Source organism: Penaeus monodon, chromosome 14 (genome assembly GCF_015228065.2).
Source record: "Penaeus monodon isolate SGIC_2016 chromosome 14, NSTDA_Pmon_1, whole genome shotgun sequence".
NCBI lineage: Eukaryota > Metazoa > Arthropoda > Malacostraca > Decapoda > Penaeidae > Penaeus > Penaeus monodon.
The window spans coordinates 18101418-18113917 of NC_051399.1; the positions used below are offsets into that span (position 1 = coordinate 18101418).

A 12500-nucleotide genomic window follows, 5' to 3' on the forward strand; every position below is an offset into this window, starting at 1 on the left:
CGAATCAATCGTCTCTTGAGGTCGATGTAAGCTGCAAGCAACCCATGACGGCTTACGACGGCATTCAATATGACTTGAAGCACTTGGATATGGTCTATTGTGGACGCCAGAAGTGAATCCAGACTGCTCCGGTCTCTGTGCCTTAGAAGGTGGTCATGGATCCGTTTCAGAAGAATGTGGGCAAACACCTTGCTTGGTATATTAAGCAGTGTGATGCCAAGATAGTTGCTACAGTCCCATCGATTCCCTTTCCCCTTCAAGGGAGGAATGGCCACGTCCCTCAACAGGTCAGGGGGAATTGTGATATCATTTGAATCCAGACTAACTTCTGATGGGTCTACCTGGTACAGCTGCTCAAAATACTCAGCCCATGATCTGAGATGATCTGTCCATCCACTTAGCAGACGTCAGTCATCTGCGAGGAGGGCCTGGAGTTCAGTTTTCTCAGGGTTTGGTAGGCAGGGTGAAGGTCATTTACCGAGAAATGACTTTCAACCTCCTTAGCCAGGTTCTTGATGAATTCTTCCTTGTTCCTTCTCAGCAGTACCTGAGTCCTGCGCACCAAGGAACGATGCATGTTCTGATTGCCATTCAGTCGAGTCATGCAACACGCTTCTGTGGCCTCTAGTATCTCCATTGAGATGAAATTCTGCCTTGCCATCGAGTGTTTCGCACTTGAAGAACTCTCGCAGAGCTACTGGGTCCGATTTCTGTGAACCAATCGGAGACTGCCATGGGGAACCTCCGGGCACACTCCTCCCTCAATCTATCCAAGTGAAACACCCTAGCGTGGTCACTGGAGAGACGAGGAGTTTGGAAGTGGACCCGTAGAGTAGCTACTACCAGCCTATGGTCAGTGCCACAGAACTCGGCGCTCCGGCAAACCCAGCAGTTCTGGAGGATCCTCCCCTTCAGCGAGTGCTGACAAGAATGTGGTCGATTTCCTTGGCTGCAGTACCCGTATTGCTATACTATATCCAGTGATAATAAGATTAATAATAATGATAGGGATAATAATATATTTAGTTATTTTATACCAATAATAGAAAAAATAATGATATGAGAATGATAATATCAGCAATACTACTACTACTACTACTACTAATCCTAATAATAATGATAATAGTAATAATAATAATAATAATAATAATTGCAAAAATTATAACAAAATTACTGATTATAAGTACAATAATAATAGTAATAATAATATTGATGGTGATGAGATGGTGATTATGAAGATGATGGGAATAAGATTCACAGTAATAACGGTTAATTTAATTACTATTACTACTGTTACTACTAACAATAATATTATTATTGTTACTATTATCATTATTATCATTACTATTGTTATTATTAATGATTATAACAATGATGATATTAATAAAAAACTTGATTATGATAATAATATAAATAATTATGAAAATGGTAATCATGATAATCAACTATAACAATAATGATAATAGAAATAGCAAGAATAACAACACAAATAATAATATTAATGATAATAATAATAATAATAAAAATATTAACAACAATAACAACGACAATAGTGACAATAATAATAATAATAATAATAATAATAATAATAATAATAATAATAATAATAATGAAGATAGTGTTATAATGATATTAATGATAGTGATGATATTAATGATAATAATAATAACAATACTACTAATTATAGCAATAATAATGATAACAATAATAATAATAATAACGACAACAGTAGTAATAATTAATTAAGTACAGTAAAAATAATATGAACAGTAATCATAAAAAAATATTACTGATATTAGACATAATACTGATAATAATAATGACAATAATAATAATGATGCTGATGATGATGATGATGATTAAGATGAAGATGAAGATGAAGATGAAGATGAAGATGAAGATGAAGATGAAGATGAAGATAATGATGATGATGATGATGATGATGATGATGATGATGATGATGATGATGATGATGATGATGATGATGATGATGATGATGATGATGATGATGATGATGATGATGATGATGATGATGATGATGATGATGATAATAAAAATAATGATATTAATAATGATAATAATAAAGGTGATAATAGTAATGATGATAATAGTAATAATAATGATGATGATAGTAATGATAATGATAATAATAATAATAATAATAATAATAGCAATAATGATAATAATAATAATAATAATAATAATAATGATAATAATAATAATAATAACAATAATAATAATAGAAATAATAATAACAATGATAATAATGATAATAATGATAATGAGAAGGATAATGAGAGTGATAGTATTTGGAACAATAATAATAATAATAACAATGTTGATGGTGATGATGATGATGAGGAGGAGGAGGAGGATGGTGATAAGTAATGATGATAATAATAATAATAATAATAATAATAATAATAATAATAATAATAATAATAATAACAATAACAATAACAATTGTAATGATAATAATAGTGATGATGATGATAATATTAGCATTGATAACAATAATAATATTGATAATAATAGTATCAATAATAATAATAATATTGATAATAATAATAATAATGATAATAATAATAATAGATACAATGAATATTATCACTTTTATTACTACTAATGTTATCATCATCATCATCATCATCATCATCATCATCATCATCATCACCATCATCAACATTGTTATTATTATTATCATTATTAATATTGAATTATAAATTTTATTATCATAATATTCACTTGTTCTCAAAAGCTGTAGTATTAATAGTAAGAGCGATTATTATCATTGCCATTTCGACTGTTTTATCATCATTACAGATTGTGTTTTAATATCATAGAAAATAAACGTTAAATATATTCATCATTCATTTTTACTATTATATTTTCAATTTTTGACTATATATGACTACCCATACCACTGTTCTTAGGGGAAATGAGGCAGTGCCATTTAGTTACCTTGAGCCAATTGACCGGCAATAGGCGGTAGTCGTGGGTCATGTTATCGGGAAGACGCAGACGCCAGTCCTTCCAGCTTTGGGCAAAGAAGATGTCCGCGGCGTAGGTCTAGGGAAGAAGAAGAAACATATGCTGCAGATTTCAAACTGATAGAAAACAAACTGATACATATTACGCTGGGTAAATATTGCGTTATTAAGTATTTGTTATGAGAAAGTATATTTTGAAAAGACAGAACATTGAATAGTAAAAAGTAAATTATAGAAAACAAATTACTGAATATACAAAAAATAAGGTCATATAAGTTACAATATAAGATAAGTATGATAAAAATATTGATAAAAAATGAAGGTCGATAAGAAATACAATTAGAGATTTTTTAATTAAAAATTTAAGTTGCAAAATGTACAGGGTAACAAGACTTTATTATCGGAACATCGAAGTACAGAGTGGCTACAACATTATGGCTGTTGCCGAATACGGTGTAATCAGTGATTATGGTAATGATTAGAATTGCAGTATGGGTAGTGTGCGTGTAAGCGAGAGGCCACGCAAGTCACCAGATGTAAGCAACACATGAGTTGGGAGCACCACTTCGCCAGATGTGAGCGAGACGAGAGATAGACTTGGGTGGGTCAGTGAAAAGGGGCTTAGCTTGCTGGTTTATTCTTCAAGGCAGATATGAGACCCTCCAAGAGACCCCCGTGTCCCGGGTGAGGACGAGGGGTGGAGCTGGACCTGTGTGGCTTGGCCTGTCCGCCGTCTCTCTCCCTCTGCCTTACGGACGTGTCCTTTTATGCGGCGGTTCCCTTCGAGGGCGGATGTTTATCCCTGTGCGAAAAGAGAAAGCCGGGCGACATCTGCGTTCTGCCCAAGGAGAAGGGCAACTGCTTGGATGGGGGTGTGAAGTGTACATCCGGTCTTGCTACGTATTGTTGACATCGCTCGGCCACGCGCAAGGCTCGTCCTCGAGCCGACTGTAACGCTTGAAACGATGCAGTAGAGGTTTTGTTTGGTATCTACAGACAGTTCCTGGTGATCCGAGGGTTGCTAGGGTCGTCGCGTGCCAGGGTAGCGGGTGTGGCAGAGGTTTCGCACTGAGGTGCAACATTCAGTAGCGAGAAGGGTCAATCGTCTTCAGAAGCTGAAATATAAGTGTACCATGCCAGTAAAAGGGCTAAGGAGTAGGATGATAATATGTTTGTTAATCACCTTACTAAATTGCAAGAAAAATGAGAGCATAATAACAATTTGTCACAAGAAGAGTAACGTGTCAAGTAAGTTATTAATTACTTAGCGAGTTCAATAAGGTACCATCATATTGAAGAGAGAAAAATTAATTGGATAAGAATTCCATATCTTTGGGGTAAATAGGCAAGTTTATACAGGCAGCTGGGCCTGAACTTAATTCTAACAGTGCGCGTCTCGGCGCTTCAATCGTATGAGCGTAAGTGTGCGGCGGCCGCAGGATTCCTTCGTTTGGCCATGAGCCGGGCTTAAAATTAACTTGCGGTGATTGTAACCGAGTAAGCCTATATAAAGCATGGTGTCTGCAATGTGTTGCCATTATTTGCAACTGGAGACACTACCATCAGTACATATTCACCAAACCTTAAACTAAAGAAGCATAAACTCTAGGATTACTGAGGACAAGATATCAACTTCCAGAGGACGTCGTAAAAGAGATTTGGGTTCAGTTATTAGTCATAGGGATGGCACATAGTAAATTACGCAATCTTAAAGTGAATTCCGTGTAGAGTGGGCAGGTAGGTAGATAAGAGGATAGTCAGGTGATCGAAATCTACGTGTGAACGAGCGACAGATTAGCACGGCAAGTATGAAGAAACAGTGATATAAAGAACGATATAGTGTATACACAGAATATAACAATACGCAAGAAGTAATGAAGTGATTACTAATAGGAATAATATATAAGAGAAAAAAAAGATAATTTCATTAATTCGACACAAATAAACATGAATAATGTGATGAGAGCAGCCAAACATAACAATAATTAATTAAACTCGAAGGTAATAATTTCTTCCGAGAGAAATGATATATACACCATTGTGCGATCTGAGGATAAAAATGATAATAAACAGAAAAATACTAACACAATACATCAATTACGGGATGGTTAGGGCTCGGGAATGAGGTGTGAAGTGAGGGTGCGTGTCACTTAGGTTTGATCTCTGTGTGTGATTCGTTTGTTGTGTTGAAAAAAAACAATGGTTGACAGCGAGAAGTTATGTAGTATAGAGTTAGCAGTGTGCGTTCGTAGAGTGGCGTGTACTTGAATTTGAAAGAAGGCAACTTGTATGCAAGGTGTGGGTGGGTATAGGGAGGGCAATAGTTACTCTGGCACTAATAGGTACACTTACTTTTGATAGTAACGAGGAAGATTGTTGGTGCCGGATAGAACTGCGACATCCTGTGTTGACGAGGGTTCGCGAAGAATTAGCGAGGCAGGTGAGCCGGATTGGCGAGTGTGGCGGCGTAGAGTGCGAGGATACATCTTCAGCGACTTCGTTAGGAGGGTAGCACATGCGTGAGTGGTTAGCACGAAGTAGTAGGACAGGCATGGTGCTGGTAGGCGTGATCGAAGAGGACTTGGTAGCGATGGCTGGGCGTTAAAAGAGGCGGGGAGGCACTTCACGTGGATCGGCAACAGGCGTCGGCGAGGAGCGAGGCGGTAGGCGAATATGCGTCGGCGTTGTGAGGTTCTTGAACACCGCTGCCAACAGATGTAACCGAGTGACCACCGCAAGCCACCAGATGTAAGCGAGAGACCACCGCAAGCCACCAGATGTAAGCGAGAGGACACGCAAGTCACCAGATGTAAGCGACACGTGAGTTGGGAGCACCACTTCGCCAGATGTGAGCGAGACGAGAGATGGACTTGGGTGGGTCAGTGAAAAGAGGCTTAGCTTGCTGGTTTATTCTTGAAGACAGATATGAGACCCCCCAAGAGACTCCCATGTCCCCGGGTGGAGGACGAGGTGGTGGAGTTGGACCCTGTGTGGCTTGGCCTGTCCGCCGTCTCTCTCTCCCTCTACCTTACGAACGTGTCTTTTTATGCAGCGGTTCCTTTCGAGGGCGGATGTTTATCCCTGTGCGAAAAGAGAAAGCCGGGCGACATCTGCGTTCTGCCCAGGGAGAAGGGCAGCTGCTTGGACGGGGGTGTGAAGTGTACATCCATTCTTGCTACGTATTGCGCAATGAACACTGATAGAATGAGGTGGACTAAAACCCGTTCATGCGTTAGTGTTAGTAGAGCAAGTCACTTGGTTGCGCACAAATCAGTCACTAAGTCACCATATTAACTATATCACATATATTTTGGAAATATATTCCCTATGATTATTACACCAGTAATTGAAATGGTAATTCACCACAATATTCCTAAAAAAACGTACATGCATATTGAAATTATGAACAAAAAAATGCTAATCATTATGTTGTATGGAACCTCCTACCCCTAGAGTTTATAACAGAAGCTTCGATTAATAGCGTTTCAATCGAGAAACATCCCTACACCTAAAGAACAGGACTCGTAGTGGCAGTAGAGGCAGTGACGAATGAAGAGAAATTTTGTTAAAAGAACTCAACTCTTCTATTCCCCACTCTATGTGGAAATATATTTCTAATGTCTCCGAAAGTTTAGAGCAACGGAAGGATAATACTGGTATATCTACACACAAACAAACACACACACACACACACACACACACACACACACACACACACACACACACACACACATAGATATATATATATATATAAGAGTATGATATATATAATAATATATATATATATAGATATATATATATATAATATATATAAGTATATGATATAATATATATAATTATAGAATAATATATATATTTTATATATATTAAAATATAATATATATATATATATAGATAATATATAATATATATATATATATGATAATATAAAATATAGATATACTATATATATATAATATAATATATATAGATATATATATATATATATATAATTATAATAATATAATATATATATTACATATATATATATATATATCCAGAAAACCTCTGCAATCTTTATTTTAAATGAAATATCTGGGGGGGGGGTGTATATCCTCCCACGCAATATAGGATTAGTGTCCGTTGGTAGGGCAAATGTGGGTGCAGGATTAGCGAGATTACTAGTTTCCAAAAAAGCCAACTACCATAAGCTTGTGTGGGAAAGCTATCGGGAACCACAGGTGGATAGGCTCACAGTGCGACCCCCTTATACTGGGCTTTGTTGTGGTAGCGCATAGGTGCAGTGCACCCGATACACCCAGGCTTAACCTTAGGCGTATTTCCGGGTAGGCTTGGACATCGGTCCTTGCGGCAAGATAGAGCGTTACCTATGCTATCTCGGAATGTAAGCGACTGGGAGTTGATGCTGCCTATCATAGGTAGTAAGATATGGTAGCGCACGATCAGTTGTTGGTGTTAACCTACTACTGGTCGGGCTCAATGTTCACACTCCAGTGTAGCATAGCCATCTAGTACGACTTTAGCCTGGGTATCGAGTGACATTGATGAGCGTAAACATGCATTAGACTTAATTTTGGACTTCATGTCTTTATTCTGTATACGCTCTACGATGTAATTAAAACTGATGAAAAGAGGCGTTCTACGCAATCTCCATCTTGGTATGACTGATTGCCCCGGCGAGACATCGCTTCTGGGGACTTCAATGCGGTACGTCTGTGACCAGCTGCTACGAGATGTCTGTCGGCCCCCATGCTCGGGAGCTATCCCAGCAGCGATAATTACTATATTCTCGACTTCTAGTCCCAAAAATTATATCTATGGCCCACTGGTACCTATCCAACTCGCATCGCTGGACTTGGTACAGCGAGTTTACGGGTCAGTGGCCGGGATCGACACATCCTTGGAGGATGATGGAGGATCTCCAGAATGCAGGGTTTACCTAGAGTGCTGATTCTGTGGCACTGACCATAAGGTGTTGTGGCTACTGCGATATTTTAAAATCCCACGTACATCCATGGCACTAAGTATTTCATTGACAGACAGGAGAGGATTGCCGTGGTTCGCCACGGCAGTCTCTGACCGACTCTCAGAACCACAACCTGAGATCATTGCTCTGTGGGAGTCTTTAAGCGCGTAAAACTAAGCAGCTCAGATGTCCATTGGCTAGCCCAAGACAAGGCATGATATACATCTACATGAGACATTAGAAACGAAGCTATGAAAGCTCGCTAAATGGAATCAGTCTTGCGTTGCTTCCATCGTGCGTAGCTCGCACCCCTCCAAGACAAGGAACAGTTCTATATAGTAATTCTAGAGTCGAAGCCATTTTTGTATAATGACCTTAGCTGCCTAAAGACCTGAGATAAAGTAATACTAAGCCTCTCATAGATGACTGAAGATCCAGATACGGATACGGATATCTAGATCAAATTGTTTCGTGAACTTGGGCTAGTATTTTGAACAGTTTTACAGTGGATCTTCAACAGTTAGCTTGATGCAATCATGTCTGATGCCTGTGCCGATATACCATATATAGAACCTATACCCTAACAGAGTATAGGTTGGATTTATATGAAGAGTGAAAGCTCAAGCATATAGTGATATACCTCTGAATGTATAAAGTGGGATGAACTATGTCGGTTTTCATACAGTCCTGACTGCCATTTAGTATGGTACCATTCCCATGACCTGATAGGGGTGTAATATATTACTATAAGGGTAAAGGAAACGATTACTGATTAGCTAACTACCGTGGATAATGCTAGCATAAAGAAGGTATCGTCTACATTTTTTCTGAAAGATCCGCAACCACTACTATCACTAGGTAAGTAGCATATAATTTACTCATGAAGTCCCAATATATGTATTAGATATCGAGTAATATGGAACGCGTCGTGATTTGGTCGTGGGTTGCATTATACTATCGATCTAAGTAGGAGTTACTCATGCAATCGGTAATCGCTATGAGATACTGAGGCTCAGGGGAATTCGACACAGATTATGGCTGATAGCAGCCTATATAGAGTATGAAAGTGCTGAAAGTGTGTGGGGTAATGTCGAACTTCTTCCCTGTTAATAAGGGGTGAGGAAGGGCTTATTTAGCACCCACTTTTCAACACTTGTAATGACTGGATAATGGGCAGAGCTACTCAGAAAGTCAGGGAGTAACACTAGGCAATATTAAGTCTCGGCTGATTGCAGACGATGTTTCATCCTATCTGAGTTAGAGTCACTTGTGGCGGACTTGATGCATTTACAATGAGGTGAAGCCCCTAGATAGAGGTCCCTGGACCAAGACCAAGATTCAGGACCTTGGGGGGAGGGAACCCGTTCAGTCGATCCTTGCTTCGCGGAAATAAGTCACAGAAGTTTTAATACTGGTAGCGTTAGTCAATCTGGGTGTCAGACCAGAAACAGTAGACGGATGGATGGCAACAGGAGCCCGAACTGATCAACAAGACGTTGGAAGATGCGGGACCATGCAGAAGGGGCCAAGCTGCGTCTTCAAGGCTTGTATCATTTAGGAAGCAAACTGGACGATCCAGTGCCTTGGAGTCTCCCTGATGGCTTTTGACAAGTCTTCGCCGGAATGGGTCAGTTGGCAGGACACGTTCCCGGCGATACACGTGGACTGGCAGACCTGTACTTGATAATCCGGGTCGCCAACAGGATAGGACCTGTCGTCTATGGAGATTCCTGCCCACCAGTTGCTACTCTGCGAGCAACCCTGGGTGGATGGGGGGCCTGTGGGACGCCTAGGAGATCAGGCTGGCAGCTCGACGCCTGCGTAGGACTAGAGAGGGTATCGGAGACTCGCTCGAGGGATCCTCGTGCTGGAAGCGAGGGTGGACGGCCATGCGCCCCCGCGGGGTAGCCCGATGTGAGAATACTGAAGGATAGATATATAATATAATGATATATATATAGTAAGAGATAGGATATACTATGGGATCTATATAAGGATATAGATAGATCATCAAGCTAGGAACTTTTAATAGGATTAAAATATATCTATATATCGATACTCCATAGTATATATGTACGGAATATATAACATAGAGTAAGTGCCTAAATATATATAGATTCATAAGGCATATAGAGTTGGTACAGATCCCAGATAATGGGCGCAGATATAGAAGGTTATGGTATTAGGAAGCATTAGAATATAGAGTCGAGTTATAATTATATATTGTAGAGGTTCATACCGAAATAATAACATATAGGAATGTGATTAATAAATATATATCAGGGTATTATAGTATGATATAAGTAGATGTCATCCATAATCGGTTTTATAGAATATATAGTATTACATATATAATATGATACACAATATCTTATCAGAAAAAAATGGTATATATACCTATACCAAATATTGAAGGGTAGTATAATAAAGAAGTTAGTTGAAATTTCACTGATATAGCACTACACCCAAAATTTCCCAAATAATTCTATAAAATGACTCAATATATATGTCGATGAGGTAAGGGGTGAAGAAATAATAGATATATAATAGAAATATATTATGTAGGATATAGACAGAAGATATATTAGTAACAGCATTGTGATGAAGGGGTTTAAGGACTGAGGCGTAGTCTGGAGAATTTCTGCGAGTGAGGGCGGCTGGTTGTGAAGGGACGGGAGAATCATGGAGTGGCTGTTGCTGAGGACATTCTACACTTTTGGGAATCGATAATTTATAATATAAAATATCTCGACATCCATATTATATATGATACGATAATATATAGAGATAAGTAACATACCACACACACAGAAACCACACCCAATTCAGTACAACTGACATCACGAAGGACACCTATATATAGGAATATAAGATAAAAATGATTTTTAGATAGATGATGGATGATAGATATCATCGTAAGCAGAATAAGGTAATAGAAACCCCTAACTACTCTTTTCTCTTCTCCTATTATATATAAATAATCTTCATATTATATATGTATAAATCCTATATAAATAGATTTATTGAAAATAATTATAATTTAATCCACTGATTATCTATCTAGTTAGATGAAATATATGAGTTGAGTTGTTTCGGGCTTTACTTATGCCGCTAAGATAAATAGTAATAGATGTATTATATAAAGCAGAAGGAGATATAAGTACTGGATGTTTGGACAGTAATATATAGTATATAAGATAGTCGTATTATATATAGGACTATAGGTGGATATAGAAGAAAGATGTGGAAATAGGAGATTATTAGAAGAAATGCTTTCAATATGAATTTAAAATAATATTTATAAGGAAGATTCAAGTATATTGGTGACATTATATAAGGAAAATATATTCAGCTCAATACAGACCTATTTTTATATCTACTATTAAATTTTATTATCTATATTCTTATATATCTATATATATATATATATATATATATATATAGATATTATATATATATATATATTATATATAATAATATATTATATATAAGAATATATATAATTATATTATAATATATATATATTAAATATAATTATAATATTATATATATTTTAAAAAAAAAAATAAATAATTTATTAAAAATAATAATAAATTTTTAATATTAGGTAAAAAAAAAAAAGAAAAAGAATTTAAAGAGCACGTTTAAACACCTAGAACAGGTCGAAAAGGAAAAAGGAGAGGGGGGGGTATAAGAGGAGAAAGGAGAGGCAAAATGAAAAGGGACAAGGAGAACCCCGATCGGAAGAAAGGGGGGAAATGGGAAGCGAGGAAACTATCAGCGGAAAAAGCTCTGCAAGTTGAATTGGCCCCCAACTTTATGGGGGGCCCCCAAAGGCGGGGGTGGACATCGGTAGAAGGAAAAGACAATTCGCGGGCCGCCGACCAATGTGTACTTGCCCTGCGGAAAAGGGATTTTTGGGGTTTCCTGGATAAAAAAAACATTTTAAAGACGTTGGAGGGCGGCCCTGCCGCCAAGTAAAAAGCTAAGAGGAGGACAAGGAACAAAGGTAAACCCCCCTTGGGTAGAGGGAGGGATTTTTGGACCTTCGAAGGAAAAGGGAGGTCAAGGGATTAAGGCTCCATCCAAACCAAACCGGAACGGGAGGGGGAGTAAGGAGAAGGGGCCAATTTAAGAATTCCAAGAAAGGTTGCAAACCCGGGGAGGGGAAGGCCAAGGCACCCGGGTTTTGGGTAGAAGCCCCTAAAAGGGGAAGGATCCAACGCGAATCCCTGGGGGAAACAGGGGGAGAAAGAGGGGGAAGGGGGCCTTTCGGGGGTCCTTGGGAAAAGGGGGCGTCTCAAGCGGGCCTTTGAATGGGGGCATCGAACCAAGCCCCCTTTAGAGCCGGGATCTCCCCGGAAAAGAGGGCGGAAGTAGAAGAGGGAGGTGCCAAGAAGAGTTGAAAAATTCAAGCCAGGCCGCAAGGGGTGGAAGATCCCCCCGAGGCGATGATGGGGGGCCAGAGGCCGGCGGTTTGGGTTTAGGAAGAAAAAGAATGAGGGGAAGTCCAGGGGTTTTACCCCGAATTTTGAGGGTTGTCC

At 38.5% G+C, this 12500-nt stretch overlaps 1 protein-coding gene across 1 annotated transcript in view; it reads right to left on the reverse strand.

The window, feature by feature from the left end:
• The window catches only part of LOC119580603 (glycine receptor subunit alpha-4-like), a gene marked incomplete at its 3' end in the record, with an annotated part of 95126 nt that overhangs the window by 53263 nt on the left and 29363 nt on the right, over positions 1–12500 (reverse strand). Inside the window, 1 exon segment of the mRNA XM_037928712.1 lies at positions 2962–3069. Coding sequence (XP_037784640.1) covers positions 2962–3069 — 108 coding nt within the window.